At 43.1% G+C, this 21224-nt stretch overlaps 2 protein-coding genes across 3 annotated transcripts; one reads left to right on the top strand and one right to left on the bottom strand.

Moving 5' to 3' along the window:
* Positions 1-3950: 3950 nt before the first annotated feature.
* ATPAF1 (ATP synthase mitochondrial F1 complex assembly factor 1) lies at positions 3951-13816 on the bottom strand. The gene is made up of 9 exons (XM_033152221.1): positions 13495-13816; positions 12593-12701; positions 11589-11624; positions 10941-11003; positions 9148-9198; positions 8104-8151; positions 6882-6977; positions 5195-5302; positions 3951-4417 (listed from the first exon to the last, which is right to left on the bottom strand). The coding sequence occupies exons 1-9, from the start codon at positions 13737-13739 to the stop codon at positions 4217-4219; spliced, it is 957 nt and encodes a 318-aa protein (XP_033008112.1). The 5' UTR covers positions 13740-13816; the 3' UTR covers positions 3951-4216.
* A 2816-nt stretch (positions 13817-16632) lies between these two features.
* TEX38 (testis expressed 38) lies at positions 16633-20281 on the top strand. 2 transcript variants are annotated; one of them, XM_033152219.1, is made up of 2 exons: positions 16633-16736; positions 19717-20281. In XM_033152219.1, the coding sequence occupies exons 1-2, from the start codon at positions 16730-16732 to the stop codon at positions 20202-20204; spliced, it is 495 nt and encodes a 164-aa protein (XP_033008110.1). In that variant the 5' UTR covers positions 16633-16729; the 3' UTR covers positions 20205-20281. The 2 variants fall into 2 exon arrangements, with proteins under 2 accessions (XP_033008110.1, XP_033008111.1); XM_033152220.1 differs by lacking the exon at positions 16633-16736 and adding an exon at positions 17800-17958.
* Positions 20282-21224: the final 943 nt, after the last annotated feature.

Below are 21224 nucleotides of genomic sequence, written 5' to 3'. Positions count from 1 at the left end.
GAAGCTGGGTTCTTGTACCCCGATTTCTAAAAAAATCAAACTACCAAGCATACACCTTGATGCTGACGAGGAGTGTAACATTAAACGAAATGGAAACCAATGTTTGCAAGAGTCTACTAATCAAATAAGTTGCATACTGAATGTATACAGTATCCTTAATCACTTGCTTTTACCAGATTGGACATTTTATAACCAGAGTAACTAACTGTCATCGTTCCTAGGAGGGAAGTTTATTTTTATTTATTTGACTTCATAAGCAGAAAATATGCTAGGATCAGAACCACACAAATTTCCAAAGTCAGGGTGCCACCACTAAAAAGGCTGTCTCACTCTGGTCAGCACCTGTAGGACCCAGAGAAGGACCTCCAAGGAAAATCTCTATATGAAAGGCAGGCTCTTCTGTGAGTAGGCCATCCAGGTGCACACACACACAAGGAGGGAGGGGAAGAGAGAACTGGTATCTTGAACAGGTTACTGGTTCAAATCTTGCCTCATCCATGCACTCAGCCAACGTAGCTCCCTCTCAGCCTCAGTTGCACATCTGCAACACGGGGATAAAAATGCTGATCTACTTCACAGGGTTAAGGTTACCGTGCTAAGCTTTGCAAACCATTTTGGACACCTGAAAGTGCTGGAAAATGCTCAGTGTTAACAGTTACATCTTTGCCCTGAATAACTGTTCCTAAACACAAAGACCGCAAAACGTTTAAAGCAGGGCTGGCTAACCTGTGGGTGCCTGTATGTTGTTGGACTACAACTCTCATCAGCCCTGACCACTGGCCCTGCTGGCTGAGGCTAAAGGGAGGAAGGGTCCAGCAAGATTTGGAGGGCCACAGGCTAGCTGCCCTGCATTCAAGATGTCTTTTAAATGAAGGACTGCAGCTCTTTCATAGTTTAAAGGCTCACAAAGGCTCCCAGAAGTCGTCGGCAAAATTGAACTTCCCACACGCAACCCACCACTCTTTTTTTTTTTGATAAAGGAAGATGCAGTTGCCCACCTACAGTCTTGTCAATAGTGCATTCCACTCTGCTTCTCTAGGTCTCTTCAGGTCACAGTGATTCACTGTTCCCATGGCGACAAGTGGAGCAATAGGACTGAGGAGGAGGAATGGGGACAGCCTAACGTGTAAGATCTAACACGCTCCCTCCCCTGGAGCCAAAGCCAGGAGTAATGAGTGAAACATTCTGATCTATGCACACACCTTCCCTCATCTAAGATGGCACAACTTTGCTTCAGAGGGCAACTTTTGAGACTTGAATTCTAGTTAACATATGGCAGAGAATTTGGTTCGTAACACTCCATATTAAGTTGCAACCTTAATATTTGCAGGAGTATGCACAAGTGAGAGTTTGGAGACAAAGGTTACCCTCCGAGTAATGGCTCCTCTGTGGCTGAAGGATCCTCTAAGACGGGGTGGGAACCCTTGATCTGTCATGAGCTTCCTTCCCTTGAGGGTAATCAGATGAGGCCCACACACCAGTGGTGGGCAAAGCTACTGCTAAAGGTGGGAAGGACCACACCCTTCTTTCTCTCTCCCCTCATCACCTGTAAGAATTGAAGGGCCACATTAAATTAAGCTGAGGGCCACATGCAGCACTACTCTTAAGATCTTGTCTCTAGGTTGGCAGGCCACATCCACGTCATACATTTAAAGCACTAGTATAACTTTTTAAAGAATCATAGCTTTCCCCCAAAGAATCCTGGGAACTGTCATTTATTAAGGGTGCTGGGAGTTGTTAAGAGACACATATTCTCTTCACGGAGCTACAATTCTGAGTTCTCTGGGAAACAGGACTCATTGTTAAACCACTTTGGGAACTGTAGTTCTGTGAAAGGAAAGGGGTTTTCTACCAACTTGCAGTGCAAAAGTTCCCAGGGTCTTTGAGGGAAGTTACAGCTGTAAAAAGTGGTATAATAGTGCTTTAAAATGTATGGTATGGATGTGGCCTCAGATAGATTAATTGCTTTTCATTGACCAAAAAAGTATCTTTATTATTTGGGAACGTACTATAATTTTTTAAGATGAATTGTTTTCAATACAAGTACTTAGAAAAAATTACCAGTGGCAGATGCCATAATAGAAGAGGCACAAGAAGTTTAGTCCTCTGAACAAAAGTTCCCAAGAGGTGCCTAGTGTAACATGTGCATATAATCTTAAAAAAAAGTAGCATGCTTTTTCAGAATATTGTTTTTATTCATATGGAAAGGTATACAGATTCATTCAATCAACACACATGATTAATCAAGCAATTTCTTGGAATCGGGTAGCAATCCTGCTTCTCTCCCTTTCTTTCTTGCCCCATTTCACCTGTTTTCCAAGGCATTGCAAAGCTTTGGTTTTCAAATAACGGAGTGTTCAACAATATGCAAATTAGCCCATGGTATACAAAGCAGCAGGCCTTGAATCATTTCAACCAAGAGGGGAAACACCGGGGTTTTCTTGCCAGACAGCACATCACAGAACACAGAAGACAGGCAGAGGCACAAAATATAAAGATTCAAACTTGCAACTTCAAAAATATTCTCAAAATTGCAAGTTCTCTCCCTGTTCCCCTTATTTGGCCACAGTGAGCCTACTAGTTGCCACTGCCCCATTACTGTAGATTGAAGGGACTGACAGATACTCATTTCTGTTCCCAGCCTGAGAAGGGAGCTAATTAGGCTCACAGATAACGTCTTATGCCTTCCTTCTTTCCTGGCGTCTATGGGGGGTATCCAGCTAAGTCATGGTGTGAGCAGAATGTGCCCCCTTCCCCAAAAGAAATTGTACTTTGAGGGTTCCCCCAACCCTCTGGAGCAAATGAGGGTGGTGCAGGGGAAGGAGAAGTTGTCCTGCTCATGCCATGACTTAGGGATGCATCAAATGCTGTGCATATGGGAGGTCTACTTCTGCAACATGACCTTCTCTTCCTCTCTTCTCTGTGTGCCCTTGCCCCTGCCTCCCAATTCTACTCCTGAGGATCTCACAACCCTCAGGAGATTTTGAGGATGTGGGGCTGCAAGGGAGAGGAGAGCATCGGAAAGCTACGTTGTGTAAGCGGAACAGTAGTGTTGGATACAACCCAGAGATGGATACAACTCTGTGGGTTGAGAGTCGTGCCTAGCCCTTGCAAGACCAGATGCATCTGCACCTGGGCTTTCCTGAAGCTGTAACTCACCCCCCTTCTCACTCCATCCCTGTCAGGTTCAGAAACAAACATCTGGGCCAAATGAGGTTCTGAACCCGTTACACAAAAGCAGCAAGAGAAGAAGGGAAACACAAGATAGCAAAGCATTATCTCCACTTCACAGATGAATGACAAGTAACATCGTGCACGGCCCAGTTCCTCAACATCTATGGGGCTAGGAATAGCTTAAGATTCTTCTCATTTCTAAAAATATGAAGTTCTATCTCATAAAGGCGCTTTTCGAGGATGAAGGCAACAGGGCATTTCCTCAGCTCTAGTCAGGGTTGGTGAATTTGACTCAACACCTTTTCAGTACTAAGAATTGCCAGCAGCAACATGGAAAACATTCAACCATCGTTCATGGAGGACAGCCTCAGATGAAATTTATTTATTCATTTATTAAAAAGAGAAAAAAATGTTTCGGGTTTTACGTACCTAATGACTGCAAAATTTGGTCGCCCTTAACAGATTTCCATTTTGTGCTTATTCTCTTCCTACCGTCAGATTTTTAAGCTCTCTGGGGCTGGGAATTGTCATTTTCATTTAGACTGTAGCTTCCTGTATGCCAAGGGTGTTTTAGTGTAAATAATAAAAACATATATTTTGTCTAAGAACGTAGCATATTATGATGCAAATAATGATATTTACTGCATCCATCAACAGCAGTGTCACCTAGCTCCCCCCTCCCCCCGTCCAATTATGTTCCCTTGTTGGATGAAGAGATTTAAATAAACCTTTAAAATAAATGCTGAAATTTGCTGGTCTGTGTGCGTTTTTTGGGGGGGGGGGGAATCAAATGCCAAACATCACCAGGTGGATATCAAGGTTATGCTTTCCTTCTTTCTCTTACCAGCCAGAAACAAAGGCTGTACAAGTACCTCCACGCTCCCAGATGTGTAGGTCACTTTGTAAGATATTCTTCTCCCCATCAGATGTCAATATCACCCCTTTCCCATCAAGATTATTTCAGTTGGAAGCAGCAGCTCCAGAACTCAAGGCAAGAGTGCTTCCGATACCCGTCATGTCTCTTCAAGGCTTCTCCCACCACTCAAGCAGTGGACGATGGCGGGTCCTGCTGAGGCCTGAGTTCTTCCCCCAGCCTGCTCTGTTCAAGCTCACCTATTACAGACATGTACTTAAACTCATTTGGCCGGTGGTTAAACTCTTCCACTAAACGGTAGGTCTCTTCACGGTCCGTGGCATAAAAAAGCTGCACCTGGCTGGCTAGGCACTGGGCTTCTGTGACAGTCTGTAAGATGCAAAACAGAAAGACACGCAATTAAAGTTGTCAGGCCAGTGACGGTCCTTTAGTCCAAAGACCATCCTGCTTTCACCAGCTGACCCAAGTCCAGGAATGGACTGTGGATCCATGTTTTGTGACTATCCTGTTCTGTGTCACAGGGATGGCAAATCCAGCTGCAATGTAAAAGGCCAAGTGCTTGTAGTGCAGTCAATCGGGTTCCTGGCCCCATGGGAACACCAGTTATGAAACTGAATGTCGCTCTGCCATGATACTGCTCTCCCCCAACACTACACCTCACAATTGAAGGAGGACAGGATTTCAAGACTGAATGCTCATTCATGTCAAAAATCAAATCCAAACACCCCCCAGTGCATTGAAAAACAAAGATGTAAAAGAGAATGCTTCGAGGATACTCTCAGCTGCAAAAACAAAACCCAACAAGAATGTTAAAAGGAGGAAACAACATGCTGCTTGTGTTCTGGACACTATAAACCAGGCATGGCCAAACTTGGCCCTCCAGCTGTTTTGGGACTACAATTCCCATCATCCCTGACCACTGGTCCTGTTAGCTAGGGATGATGAGAGTTGCAGTCCAAAAACAGCTGGAGGGCCAAGTTTGGCCATGCCTGCTATAAATCATAGCTTATGACAGTGGGAATGAACCTGTGCTAGCAACCTGGTGTCTTACCTATGTTCTGATCTGATTTACATTTTAAAGCCTTTGGCAGAAACAGAGCTGGGAGTTCAAGTTCTTCATCTGGCAGTGAGAACCAAGGTGCTTACCAAAAATCTAGGATCTATTTCACCTGTCATCAGTACAATGCCCTTTTCCTCTTGTAGCTCAGGATAATGATACAGGACCAACTGGGTGGGTGAAGATTCTCCTCGAGACTAAAGGAAATAAAAAAATATATTATTAAGGAGTATATGCAATGTGGTCCTTCAAGCAAAGATCAGAAGCCAGAACTTTCAATAATGACCTAATCATTTCAAAACTTATTCAATGCATCTTACAACCTTCCAGACCCAAAAAGTCACCCACCAGATAAAGGAAATCAAAACTAATAGTGAACACTATGCTGATATTTTGGAATCTGAAGCCTCTACAACAGAGCTTTCCATGTTAGTGTCACACGTCACGACACATTAGTGTGGCGGCTGCAATGTGTAGGTGTGTCATGGGAATCCTGCACATGCTCCACCCAGGGCCGGAAAGGGGTTAATTTAACCTCTGGTTTGCTAGTAAAACTGAATCACTGTGTCGTGAAATGATACATGTCTAAAAAGTGTCACCAACATGAAAAGTTTGGAACGCTCTGCTCTACAACAATATGAAACTATTTTAGAATGGGTCATGCAGAAGCCTAAAGCTGAAAAACTCTGAACAACTTTATTTTTCCAGGCAAGGTTTTCTGAGCAGACTATGCACAATTATTTTGGTGAGAACAACGTGTTACATCTATAGAGACATCCTTGCTCATAAGCATCTCAAAACCCATGTTCAACTAGCAAGGACACAAATATTCCAACTCTCAATCTTCCTAAGTTAAAAACAATTTCTCTTAAAACAGAGGATAGCTGCCATCCAGAGAAAAAGGGGGAGGGGAGATCCAACCAGGACATGCTGCAGGACTTTTGCATTCTGGACCCTAACTGTGTCCTTCTCACCGTGTTAAATTTAAAAAGTAGCTTGAAATGTTAGCTTAGTATGTAGGCGACCTTACTCTTCATAGGCAGTCCCTTGAATTATGGGGCTCCCTGAATTCTGGACTACAAAGTCAAGACAGCACAGAAAAGATACGTGGGAATGCAAAGAATAGGGAAACTTAAAAATAAGAAAACAGGAGAACGCTGTGATGGGATGTTGAATTTCTCTAAAAGAAGCCAAATGAACTTTCAACAGGAAAAGATGAGGAAGTATTTTACTACAGGACACAGTTAGCTCCAACAACTATTTAACTTCCCATGTCTGTACTGTACACACCTCTGTACCGAGAGACTTTGAACAATGATATCTCAACTTAATAAACTGAGATATGAACGAACCTTCTGGCCGTGCATGGGAAGCCCTTCACAGCCGGAGCAAACCAAACCAGGTAAGTATCCAATTAACTAGGGATTCCTGTTTCATCCAAACCCAGAATCTTTGACGAACAGTTTAGAACAATCAAAGCACGAAGCTGACTTTGAAACATGGCTGATTATCTTGTCTTGCTCTGAAGTGGTTAAGACACTTTTATAAGGCTAACAGTAAGGACAAATGAATAACCATATCTGCAAATAAAATGTTTATTTTGCTCTGCCTTAGCCTCCATTTTAGAGGAATCTTCTGAAAGGAATCTTCTGAAACAAGGAATTGCCATGTGTTTTATGGAATGTTTTGCACAGGAGCAAATGTAATTCAAAAAACACATTCAGTTTCTACTTCCAAGTCTGTTTCTGGCAATCAGTTTTGCCAAAGTTCACCTACCTGAATGTTTATCAGAGAAGTGAAGTGGAGTTCTGGTCCTGACCAATGTCCCACAAAAAATTCATAGCCCTCCTTTCTTGGCAGTGGATATAGAAACTGATGGGGAAATCAAATAGGTTAATTAAATTTAATTAATTTATCTTTCTTTATTGGATTTATACACTGCCCTTCATCGTAAGATCTCAGGGCGGTTCACAAATCCCAGCTCAGGATGAAATCAGAAACACAGAAGCTTTGAGAATAAAATTTTGCAGCCACAACAACTGAGTGAGACGGAATAGATTAGATTACAGAGACCAATTATTTACATAAAAATAGTCCCTCTCAGTCCCCAGTGGCTTAGCTCAGACCAGTTTTGCCCACAACCTTTACAGTAGGGGAACAGGCATTAGGATAGGCAAAATGTACATCATGGACAATATGGAAAGATACAAAATATGGATTATGAAATAATATGCACAATAGGACCCATGGAGGGGAAGGTGAGAAGTCCCGAGATTTGGTGAAATCTCGAAATAGGGATGTAATTTGGATTGTTATAAACTATTACTTGTAAAACAAACAAAACAAATTATTATAAAAATAAAAGGATAGGCAAAATATCACCACAATACCAAGGTTTCCAAATTAGTCATTAGGCCTTAGAGCTGAATGTCTGAACTACACTTTGTAAATTTATGTTTGACTGTCACTTAGATGTTAAAGAGATTTATAGTACAGTGGTACCTCAGGCTGCGGACACGATCTGTTCCAGGGTGCCGTTCGCACCCCAAAAAGTCCCCAACCCGAGCAGCGATAACACGCTTCTGCGCATGCGCGACCTGTGCAGAATGCTTCTGTGTATGCGCAGACCGCTTCTGCATGTGCGGCAAAACCCAGAAGTAAACACTTCCGGGTTTGCCACGTTCGTAACCCACAGCGAACGCAACATGAGGTACGACTGTATTTGTCTTTTGTATTTACTCCAAGGCACTCAGAAGGTGTACAAAGGGTTACTCTTACAAATACCCTTACAAAGTAGGTCAGGCTGAAACACAGTGTCCAAGATCAGCAAATGAGCTTCAAAGTGCAGTGGAAATTTAAATTTAGGGAATCCTGCTCCAAATCCAACATGTTATCCATTGTAACACAGAAGCAAATCAAGGTGGGCAGGAAGCATGATAACCTTGATAAAAAGCTCCGTTCCAAAAGAAATCAATCAAGACACATGTACTATACTTACAGATGGGCAGTCCTGAACTCGCCTCCATATCAGATCAAAAGTCTTTCCCTGTAGAAAAAAGGGGGGGGGGAAGCATATTTAACTAACTCTCAGTGATAGTAAAGAAAGCTTAGGGGTTTGGCGTTTGCTTTTGTTTATTTAAAACATTTATTTACACCCCATCATTCCAATTGCTCGCAGTGGTTTGCAAAATAACAAAGCATTAAAAATGGTTAACTCAAAAAATTAAATATTAAAAATGACAGTAAACCACAGTACATATCAACATCAAAATACCTCCTTTTAACTTCTGAAGGCCTATAAAATCAATTAAGACTGATTTTCATGTGTGAGAAAATTCAGCAAAAATAATAACATAATGCTATACTTTTAGAAGAATTCCAACGCCTTCTAGTCTGTACTAAGAATATTCAATTTTGCTGCAGGTTTATATCAATCCATCAGAGGTGCTTGAGTGTTCTTGTCTGAATAGCTAATTGCCACTTATAATATCTAAGGACTTTATAAGAAGATTCCATATGCAGATGGACTCTGTATATGTAAGCAACCACAAGTAGAAAACATCCTTCGCTATTTGTTACATTGCCCATTATAAACAGAACCTAGGAAACACTTTTTAAATCCCGTTTCTTCAAGAAAGCAGTCCCTTCTTAGAGGAGAGAGTTCTGTGGCTGCTGAATAACTCAAACACCTCAGTGACTCATAAAGTGGCCCTTTTTGCCCTGGAAGCAAAAAAGAAGGATTTGGACAAAATAGCAGTAAATTGCAAGGAAGATTAGGATATATAATTTGAAATACACTGTATTTCATGGTGACTTCCCATTTATTGTCTCACTTGCATTGCACAGTTCTGTTGGTTTAAGCAGAGGATTTGTTCTATATTTTTATAGTGTTTGTATGGTTTGTCATGGCCTTCAGCTAGCACAATAAACTTACTGAACTGAACTGAACTGTATCTGCTAAGAGCAAAAGATATTCTGCATAGCAGACCAGTGTGCCCTGAACTCGACAGCACTCACACAGTTGTGTATTGACTGTACTTACAGGAATAACTGCATAAACTGTGTCTTCTCCAGAATAATACTGCTTCCATATCTGAAAGAAAGAAAGAAAGAAAGAAAGAAAGAAAGAAAGAAAGAAAGAACATTAACTTCATAGACCATCACCTAAGATCATACTTGGTGCAGACCCACTGAAATCAATGAACTTAAGTTATTTACCACTAATTTCAATCGGTCTACCCCGAGGGTGTCTAACACTACAATCCTAACCATGTCTACACAAAAGTAAGTCCTACTGAATGCAACAAAATTTACTCACAAGGAAGTAGGTTTAGAATTGCAGCCTTTGTTGGAAACCACCCAAATGCAATAGTCCTATATTCACATTACTACTTATATGATTAGTCAATAACAATGGAAGCTTGGTCTTGACTGTCGCATTTTTCAGCCCTGATTGATTCTATCTGCTTGGAATAAACAGAGGATCACTGCACAAATTATTTTATTTATTTACTGCCTAGGTGGCTAACCTTTTTTTTTAAGCCACATTCACCTTTGGCCAAGCATCTGGGGTCACATGCTAGGGGTGGGTGCAGCCACCCAACACTATTGCACATATTTTTGCACGCCCACACATAGCCTCCCTCTCCTCAGGTAATGTGCTGAGGAGTGGAAATTATGGCCCACTCTCTGCTCATCACTGACTGATCAGATGCTCTAGGAGGGGCTAAGTTGAATCCTCAATAGGGTGCTGGGCTACAACCATCCCAGCACTGTATCTGATGTTTTTAATTTTTACTGCCATCAAATAAATCCATTGAGTCTACAGGCATAGGAAAAAATTGATGGAGGGAGGCTGGATCAAGCTTCTGAATGGGGAGTTAGGCATTCATGGATGTCTATCCTATCCATCAGCAGGGCTTTCAGGGCAGCTAACAATTCAAACAACATATGGTCACCATAAAAGAAATAATAATAAAATAGCATGCAGAAGTATAAAACCAAAAAAATAAAAATGAAAATATTTAGGTTGACAAGATACTCTTTGGAATATCTGTCATCAATCGGTGTGTATGCACCTTATCTCCTTCCCCCACGCACACTCCCTTTCTTCTTGCTTGTTTTCTCTGGGTTACACCCAATGGTAGTCATACTTTGAGCATACTTATTGAAATTAATGGGGATGACAAGCTTAGGTACATTAATTTCAATGGGCGTAACTGAGTAGAACTTAGCTGAATACAATCCAGCCATCAGAAGGGGGGGGGGGATGTGGTGGTTTTATTCTATTTAAATAAATAAGCATCAGCTGATGTTTAAAAGGACCTGGGGGAAACAAAAAGCTCTTCATCTGATATTAAAAATACACCAAGGTGGGTACTAAATGACCCTTCTTCTAGAAAGTATTCTAAAAGTGGGCTACCGCTACAAAAAAGACCCTATCTACCACACCACACAATGAAAGAAAAGGGCACCCAAACAGGCAAAGCAATATATGGGAACAGACTTCTGCCCATTACTGTTCTCGCAAGGAAATTATCTCTTTGCATAACAACCATGAGTTTATCATTATGAGTGAAATGTAGTGAATAGCAGCTGCCTGATCCATAACAGACACTTCCCTGATAGCAGTCTCCTATTTTTATTCACAGCTAGTGTCTCCATTTAAGAAACAGGCATGTGTGAAATGGCCCAGAGTGTGTTATGAGCCCTTGGATATATATCTATAGCTACATATCTACTTTCACAAGTTAACACAACGAAATACTTTCTGTTGAGATAAACGATTTACAAAAGCTAAATGGAATATGTTTCTAACACTTCAGTTTGGGTCACCTGTTTTATTTCTTCGGGCTTCTTCCGTTTCATCATCTCCACATTAAGGATAGAATCAAGTGTCTGTAACAAATGACAACAGTTAAACCACATAAGCCGAAACACTATGATAAGAGGAAAAGAAACAAAAATTCTGAATTATTGCACATACATACATGGACAAATTCATCATGAAAGACAAAAATGCAGCAATGTCCAATAAGAAGGTTTAATAGTAATTATAAGACTTCTGTGAAACCTAATGGGCTGTCAGGGGAGAAGGTGGGGGGGGGAGGCAGGAAACACGAGCACAAAATCTGACAGCTCATGGGAGGCAATCAAACACAACTTCTGCCAGCCTGGTGCCCTCCGGCTGTTTTGGATGACAACTCCCATCAGCACCAGCCAGCACAAGAAGCTGTAGTCCAAATAGATGGAAGGCAACTGGCTGGCGGTCGCAGAACTAGACTCTGCTGGTTCCTCACAAGACTTTATGTAGAAGATCTCATTAAAAAAACAGCTGCCTGTCTGCATCCTCAGAAGGAGAACTTTGCTGACAGTCACACATAAGCCAAAGGCTGAACATGAACTGAAAGTCACGTCCTCCATACACAATCACAAGTAAGATAAATAAGAAAAGAAAGGATGCTTTACAAAATACCAGCTTACCTTATTTTTTGTGAACCCATGAAGTGATTCTCTGAACTAAAATTAAATATAAAAATATTTATTTTAAATAGATATCCTTCATGCCATCATAACCTTATTAATGAAAAAATTGTTAAAGCTATTTATCAAGGAAGGAGAGCAATCTAGAGACACACACACATACCCAGATAGTTAAAAATAATACGTAGGCCAAGGCATTGTGTGGAAAACATTGCAATTAATGGTAGTATAGAACACAGATTTCCTGATGATATAATGTGAAATTGCAGATTTGGAGGGGGGCGGTCCCAAATCAAAAACTTCCAATCCTTTACAGGGAAAACCTTTTTTGATATTTTTGAGAGTTTTTATTATAAAAATATACATTGTTACAAAAATAACTGGGCTGCAATGTCAGTTTATTGAATAATAAAGTCCTTTTAAAAACTTTTACAGGGCAAGCCTATACACACCTACCTAAGACTGTCTCATTCAACTTAATGGGGCTTACCTCTGAGTAGACATGCACTGGATTGTATTATCGAAGTATTTTTTTCTAAGCACCAAATTAATGAGATAGCAGGTTCCCCCCACCCCATCCCTCCAATTGCTAATCATTTTAACACACGCATTTACAAAAACTGTTGGTGGCTTTTACAACGTATAAAAATCATCTGAAAACATTGAATACCTACTTTTTTTCTTCAGAAACAGTATTTTATTCATATGCCAACATACGCCGATTTAGATATACAGGTAAGAAGTGGCCAACCTGCACTAGTTACATTTTCTGTGTGGTCATGTGAAATGTGTGTGTATACCAAAACAAACATGTTTTGTTAAGCTAACTGGAATGCACAATCTAGCAACCATCACAAAGGCTTTCATCAATTTTTCTGAAAAGCATTTAGCATAAATTAAACAAGACAGGAACACACACTCACACACACACACACACACACGTAAACAGCAGTCAGGAATAAATAAAATATATCTGACAAATGGGGTTTGGATATTGGCCTTGCCTTTTCCTCCATCAGTCTGATAAACTCTGCTTGCTTCGAATCTCCCACCGGCTGCTTTTTCACTTCGTTCCTTTGATCCAGTCGGGATTCAAAAATTTCTGGATTGGATCTGAATCAAAGTTCGAACTGATTATATAGCTGCCAGGCACTCGCGGGTGTTTCATTTTCAGCTTATTCCCGCCCGATCCCAAGCAGCTCAGGGTGGGCCAAAAAAACATATCCGTTCAGCTTTCCTTTCAACCCGCGCGAGCAAAACAACAGGATGGCAGGAGAGCAGCAACCCATAAGCGCGCGGCTAATCGGAAGTCCTGCAAGAGCAAAACTACAAGCAGCAACTCTTTCTGATTTATAGCAGCTCCTAAATCAGGGGACCTTGAATCCACACAAGGTTAGGGCGGAGAGTAAACAACCATATGAGGAGGTGTGGCAAAACAAAGGTTTTTAAAATACGGGAGAGGCGGGTGAGAGCCTGATCCTGAAGCGAGTCCCACTGCGAGTCCAAATGGAGGGTGTTTCTTACACGTGTGCCCAGGGTTACATACATACCCTTGCCCGGTGCTTTTTCTCTGGGGGTACTCGGGGGTACGCATACCCCCATAAACATTTGCTTTTCTCCATTTACTGTCTTTTATTTTTCCTGATTTGAACTATAAAATAGTGATTTTCTGGAGTCAAAATAAGAGTACCCCTAAACATTTTTTTTTAAAGTAAAAGCACTGCCCTTGCCATACACAAAGAGCTTGCCTAAGCAAAGCGGGGGAAAGGGCACCCTTGCTCAGTTTGGGACTTGGAGGTTGCTATCAGATCCCCGCTTCTCTCCCCCCCCCAATAATTTTAACTCCGGAGGGTTATGTTAAAATTCCCCGATCCTCTGCCCGAGACACCTCTGCCTCCTCTGTTACCTGCGGAGTTCGTTGATCTTGCCTTGGTACTTGGCGAAGAAGGGGTTCGCCTCCAGGCCCCCGCCGCCCGCCGCCCCGCGAACCGAGACCGCCAGAAGTCGAGGCTGCGGGGGCAGCAGCAGGCCCAGAGGCCGCAGGGCGGCGAAGCGCCCCACCAGCGCCCATCGGGACAGCCCCAGTCCCGCCGCACCCCACCACAGCTGCTGCAGGTGCCCCGCCGCCATCCCGCTCCTGTCGGCCCACATCCGCGGAGAGCAACGCGGAACACCGCCCCTCTCGCCGCCGCGGCCCGGCACAAAAGTTCCGGTGGAGGAAGAAACAACAGGCGGAGGCGGCGGGCGGGCGAGCTGCAGCGACTCCTTTTGAATGGGCGGCGGCGGACGCGGGGAAGGAGGGTGCAGGCACCCAGGAAGCCCCCTAATTTCTGAGGGTGTGCTGCTGCTGCTGCTGCTGCTGGTCGATCCTGTGCAGTTTTGGTGAGGAGGAAGCTCCCCCAGACCGGCTCCGACTACTAAATCCTTTCTCCACGGCAAAGGTGGAGCACGGGGTGGTCCATAAGTGCGGGATTTACGTATAAGCTAAACAAGCTATAGTTTAGGGCCCCACTCTCTTGGGGGCCCAAAAAATTTTTTAAAGGAAAAAACCACTGGATGTACATTTCCAAAATATAAGATAAGAAATAAAATAAAACCTACATACAGCAACAGTGTTTTGTGTTGTGTAGGCTCCTATGATTTATGTAATGGGCCCCGCCTGCTCGCCAAAATATCACTGGTTTGCTTATTTCTATATACAGTATAGGGTGCCTACATTCTGCATGGACTGGTTGCATGGCAACATGTGCAAATGGCTTTAGATATCTATTAGGTCCATAAATTACCACATAGCATATATTCAACACAAAAACAGCAACTATTTGTTGTTAACAAAGGACAGCTGGACATATAAAGGGCCCCATTATCTTCAGTAGCTTAAGGCCTCATCAAACCAAAATCTGGCCCTGTCCATACCACACCTCAGGAGATGCTATGAGGCATCCCAGTAGAGACATTTACTATCCTTCCTAAAAGGACATGCGGGTGGCTGATGGGCCCACACAATACGCCTTGTTAAAATAATGCTATCCACACAGGCAATGCCTTTTGTTTAACAAAGACATTCAAAGTAGCTTGAAGTGCACTCACGCCTCCATGAAAGCAGCTCCCCAGGTGTGGAAACAAAGAAGGGAACACTTGAAGCCAGGCATGTCTCCACTCAACGCCCCTGCAGTTCCAACCATATTTTCCTTCCTGTCTTTTCAATCCCAGAATGTTCATTACTCTGAAAATGCAACCATGCTGCATCTGCTTGATATTGTCTGTACTTCAGCACAGGGCAATCAACACCATAGCTGTCAAGTTTCGGATTTGAAAATAAGGGATCAGCACCCTCACCTGTCTCGGGGACAGTCTGGTTCTCAGGGACAGTCCACGCCGTGGCAATCCCCCCAGGCTACAAATTAATTTACACCAGGCTACACACCATCATTTTCCCCCACATTCATATGTGGGATTTGACTGGAGTAACACAAGACTGGAAAGGTTTGCAGTTCCACAAACATAGGTGTGCACTGCCTCGAAATAAAAAGAAGTGAACAAAAGAAGGCTCACTAGGGGGGCATTGCTAAAAAATTCAACTTTGTAACCAGAGGTTCAACTGAATAGAATGTGAATCACATGCACCACAAGGCCTATGCAGCCTCAACTTAAGATGGTTCCCAGCCTGGCTTTTTACAGGCCCCAGCTGACTGCGCAACCTGGCCTTTGGAAAGGCCATATAGACAGATACCTTTAGCGTCTACACCCCTCCTTTGCACACCTGTCAACACAACCACATAGGCATTTTCCACAACAGCTCTGCAGCACAAATCCCTTCTGCAGGCAGGCAGGCAGGCACCCGTGCGCAAGAAATGTGCTCTGCTCCCCACAGCGGACCCATGCTCCCTTGCCCTCTCAAATTTCCCCTCTGCAAGCTGCATCCATGGATAGAACATGGCACCCAAATATTTCCATTCTGCACAACGTGCATCATTTGCATGACCCCCTCCTGACAGCACCACACACGGAGGGATAATTCCCACACACAGCTTGATGGGCACATGTGCAAACCCCCCCACCCCCACCCCCCAATATATATATGCTGCTTCTGTAGAGGACCATGCCAGGGGGAGGGGGCCACATGAAGGAAGGACAGAGCCAAAAGACCTCTCCTTGAAGGCCTTTGCCCACCTGACTCTATTAATTGCACCAGAACTGGTCCACACTGAAGGTAAAGCCGAAGGTAAAGCCCATTCATAAGGATGAGGTGCTGAACCAAATCTTGGAGGAGGAAGAAATAAAAGACTCATCAAACTCTTAGCCCACTCTTTGTCAACATAGTTTAGGAATATGTGTGGTTCCCTACCATCATTTTACTCCCACAACCACCCTGAAAGGTTGTTCTTGGCTGACCGATAGCAACTGGTCCAAGGTCATCAAGCCAGTTCCATGGCTGAATGTGCTGATCATTGCCCAAACAAGACACTCAGCCAAGCTTCCGCAACCTGGAGCTCTCCAGGAGTCTCACTAGACTCCCAACTCCCAGCAGCCCCAGTGACCAGGCCAGCCAGACATGATTGGGGGAAGGGGCTGAATCTCAAGTGGGTAGAGTACCTGTCGGTGGCATCTCCAGGCAGGGCTGTGGAAATGGCAATCTAGCAGGTACACTGGTCCCAAGCTCTTGGGGGCTTTACATACTAACACCTTGAAATTGTCCCAGTAGCAAATTGGCAACGAGTGCAGGTGCCAGAGCAAAGTTTGTGTCATATGCTGACAGGGTCTCGCTTCAGAAGGGCTCCCTCTCTGCCCTGACTTTGCCTTCTGTTCAAACAGGAGAAAAAAACCTCGCCCATTAAGTAGGGTACACTTTTCTTCAACTCAGTGGAAAGCGCAGAGGACAGTTGTTTGTGCTTTCAGTTGGACTAAAGATGGCAGTTAACTGCACTTTGAAACTGAGCTGAAGGTGGCAGTTGCCCATGCTTTCAACTGAACTAAGGATTCTCTGTCCCAGGGCTACTGTTGCCACTGGGCATCTTCAGGCAGACCCCCATACCTTGGCACTCCCCCTAATTCCCACCACAAAACTTCCCCCTCAATTTCCATTTTGGAGACCCCAATGTGATGCTGAAATTCTCCTTACAGAGACAGCATATTGCTTTATGACAGGTAACAAAATACAGAGGATTATTACACTATCCACAAGTGGTTGTATTGCCTGGGGGATGGTGGTCTTTAATTTGCTGCAATGTTTGTGTATGTGATAAAGTTTCACCATTGTTCCTTTTATTAATTTCGGTTTTTGTGTTAATTTTTTCACAAACGAGAGCTATCGGCCACATTCTCTTGTCCAAGTTGCTATGATGGCTGCATGAAGGTCCTTCCAAAATGTGGTGATGATACGTACTGTGGATTAAGGCTTTGTCCTTCAGGTCCTGGTTTTCTTTCAAATACAAATTCAGTAAAGTCGGTTCCGGGTTCTGGCGATGCGTGCAAGTTTATTGATGCCATCCATCATCTGTTCCCAAAACCTTGCCACCTTAGGGCATGCCTGCCTCCCACTTCCTCCTGCCAGCCCTTTAGGTTTGGCAGAAGTCTTATGCTGACTACTGTAGTACTGCTCTCTTGGAGGTTGCTCAGGGTTCCCATCAACTACCACCGGCCCAAAATGAAGAGGGAAGGTAGGAAGAGAAATACAGCTGATGATTATGATGACATTAACAGATTTATAAACTGTGACAGCCAGAATCTACTGATGTGTTATATTTGAAGGTGAAAAAAACAAGCCAAAGCCAAAGATATAGGTTCCAAAAATAATAAGAAAACAATTATGAGGATGACAATGATGGGAACCCTAGGATGATTATCTAACCAAGTCCTACTCAAACCCACTGGAGCTAAAGTAGTCATGGGCCCATCTGTTTCAGTTGATTTACTTCTGAGTAGGACTAATATGGGGTACAGCCCTGACTACTAGTACCAATAATAAACAAAAGCCAGAATCTGATCCTAGGGGCATGTCGTTATGAGTAAGCAGGTAGAAGAGGAAGAAAGTCAGGCTGGAGCAGGCAGTGGCCAAGAGCCTGGAAAGGAAGGCTTTCTCCACCTGAGGAGGAAGTCATCCTCCTTTTCTCCTGCTTGTCTGCCTGGCGGTCCTGTGTTTTGAGGCCCTCTAGAATGGTATCCTAGCTGCCATTGTCTCAGTGTGAGGCTTTGGAGTGTTCAGCTCTTTGCCGTTCTGTTCCAGTGACACCAGTCACTTCATCCATATGCTCTTTTAGTTCATTTTTCCTTCCTTCCATAGAACTAGAAAAACAAATAGCCTAACATTGTGAAGACAGATTTGACACATTCCCAAGTGTTTGTGGATCAATAATGATTATCTCCAGTGGTAAGTCTAGTTTCTAACGCATTAAGCAAGCGTAACTTTTTCTTCTGCAGGTGGTACAAGTAGTTGTGTGCATGGCATTGCTCTAGGGCAGGGGTCAGCAACCTTTTTCAGCTGTGGGCTGGTCCACCATCCTTCAGACCATGTGGTGGGCCAGACTATATATATTTTGGAGGGGGGAATGAACGAATTCCTATGCCCCACAAATAACCCAGAGATGCATTTTAAGTAAAAGGACACATTCTACTCATGTAAAAACACACTGATTCCTGGACCGTCCGCAGCCCAGATTGAGAAGGCGATTGGGCCCACGGGCCTTAGGTTGCCTACCCCTGCTCTAGGGCATGTGCATGGGTAGACTTGTTGGCTACAGCTGTATCTGGAGCATTAGGGTGTGTGCTTGCGTGCGCATGTGTATGAGGGAGAGAATGATGCCAGTTTCTACTCCAGAATCACAATAGCAGAGTTCATGTCATTCTGGCACCTGCTTGCCAATGCTTGTTGCACTACTAAGTGCCACTCTGTGGAAGCTCTCCCCTTTATATAATAACTGTTAAAACTTTTGGAATTATGGTGTAGCACTTAGAGGCACTGACAGAGAAGCAGACACATTTAATTCTCCATGCAGAATCCGCAATATTTAATTGGGTAGGTGAGAGATAGCAAACATGGTGTGCTCTAGGTGCTGTAGACTCAAACTCCCATGGGCCCTGCTGGCTGGGGATGATGGGAGCTGTAGTCCAAAACATTTGGAGGGCCGTAAATTGGCTACCCCTGTGGTGGCTACACATCACATTTCCTCCGCAGGTGGCATGATGACCTTACTACCATTTGGTCCCCATTTTCTTAGCCGAGATATATATGATCCATACATATCCAGTACAACCTCCAAATATTCCCCCCACAAATGCTCACAACAGAGCAGGGAGAAAGGATGGAGGAATGCAGCTTTGTTGTTAATCACAACTTAACCTCACAGATTATCCAGTAAGGATAATAAGGATAATGTGAAATGTCTTGGGAAACTATTGGACATTAATTCTACTATAAACTTGATAACATCGTATTCTGATATCTTATAATGGAAGTAGATAAAAAGGAGGAACTCATAACACAACTTCTTTAATGTGTTTATGTTTCCACAGTTGAAGGCTTAACCCAGTAGTCAGATTAGGATTGACATATTTGTTTCTTCAGCTGCTGTAGCAGCATCTGAAGAAGTTCAATAGTCATTCTAGTCTTCTTTATCCCCCTTTTTTTTGGATCACAACCCATAGTTTCATAGCTTTGATTGTCATAACTGAGAATCAGCTCTATATAAATTAGGGAAAACATTACGCAGAATTTCCAAAAGCTCTCTGCAAACACCACCTTCACTTTTCTCTGAAACCACAAAAACTTGAAAAAGTTGCATCCCCAAAAACCTAAACCATGTCAGAGGCCAGAAGTTGGTGTACCACAGTGAAGCCAACTATGCACTGCTATGCCCCTATTTTGATGGAAGTGTATTAAAAAAGATTCCATATTGAGTGGGGCTGTGAGCTAGCTGTTTAAGCACAAACATGGACACAAATACACACAATTCCCAAGGTAAAATGTGGACAAACTCTTCAATTGAAACAATCTACAATAGGGTTTTGGAATCATTTTTGTAATATTACATAAGTTTTTTTAAAGTATATGCCTTTGCCATGTGTTGTAGTCCTACAAGACTAAATTATAGTACACATTACTCTTCTGACTATCTGCTCTTATTTGCAGGTCTGCTGCCCGTCTACTTTGGAAGTCTAGGATTTTGTTACATGGTGGTATTCATTTGTATGCTATTTCTTCAATGGAGGAAAGGAATCCAGCAGAAGCGACGTGCAAAAGCCTGGGTGAAACAGCTGAAAACGGAATCGTATTTCCAGCGCGCATTGGCTCACGAGGAAGCCAAGCCTGGAACTAAAGCAGAAGCCTGCAGTCTCGAGTCTGATAGCATCCGAAAGCCACAAGACAGCTTCTTGGCCAGTGAGATCACCATAGATAGCAGTGGCGATTTCATCCCATCAGCTCAAGAGCCATACAAGCCAGTGTTTCAGGAAATACCATGCGCCTGTGTGCTCTCTCACATGCCACCACTGCTCGAGCATTCAGCTTCTTACCCTTGCTCGAGTATCCGAACCAAAAGCATGCCATTCAACTCACCTCTGAAATCTGCCACGTTGACAAAGGAGGCATACAATCTGTGTAGCAGCATCTCTGCCTAGCAGTAAGATGAACCAGCAAGTCTTCATGATTTTAATTGTACCCCAAATAAAGACCAGATGCAGAACAATTTCAAAACCGACTGTGTTGGTTTGTCATTCTGATTTCTATTGTATGTGAAAGGCTGCAGCTCAGTGGGACAGAACATGCTTAGGATATAGAAAAGTTCCAGGTTCAATCCCTGGCATTCAGGTGAGAACCCCAGGAGTATGCTGCTCAGGTCCAATCCCAAAATGGTATGAAGTCTCTGGGTTGTAGCCAAACTAGTGCTACAACCATGTTCCACCAGCAGGAGGATTTCTGCTTGTGCAACCTCTCCCATTTCCCTGTATGCCCTCTAAAACTTATCCCCATGGTTCCAACTCTCCAGAGCAGATAGGGGGTAGGTACAGGGTTCCATTACACCAATGTAAATCCTTGCACTAATGGAACAAGTGAATTGGATGATGAGATGGGTGTCAATGTGGAGAATTACTGTATATTCTGGCGTATAGGACTACTTTTTAATCCAGCAAAATCTTCTCAAAAGTCAGGGGTCGTCTTATATGCCGGGTGGAGAATCTGCAGTCGAGTATATCTCAAACTCTGTATTTTAACTGGAAAAGTTGGGGGTCGTCTTATACGCCCAGTCGTCTTATACGCTGGAAAATACGGTATTAGCACGGAAATGATTAAGCTGTCCAACTGTGTGCATAATGGAACGAAAGCAGCATTTTTTTAACATTTCTGAACTGCGCCGGCTGCAAGCTTTGAACAGCAATAAACATCTTGTCAGTTTATGCTGCAAAGCATTTCCTTCCTATAAAATTTGATTTTGAAAATAAATTGCCAATTACACCCCAAACAAAGTGTTTTTATTTAAATTTGACATTCACAATGCATGATAGGTGCAAAATCCTGTAGCTAAAACCAGCTTTAATTCTTACAAGCTTTTCTACAGTTCTAAAAGATATCCAATTTGCCTATAAGATGTCAGCAATTCAGCCAATATATATGGAAGGCCAGCTTAAAATAAATTATTT

Source organism: Lacerta agilis, chromosome 6 (assembly GCF_009819535.1).
Source record: "Lacerta agilis isolate rLacAgi1 chromosome 6, rLacAgi1.pri, whole genome shotgun sequence".
In the NCBI taxonomy this organism is placed as follows: Eukaryota; Metazoa; Chordata; class Lepidosauria; order Squamata; family Lacertidae; genus Lacerta; species Lacerta agilis.
This window is presented reverse-complemented; position numbering and strand designations above follow the sequence as displayed.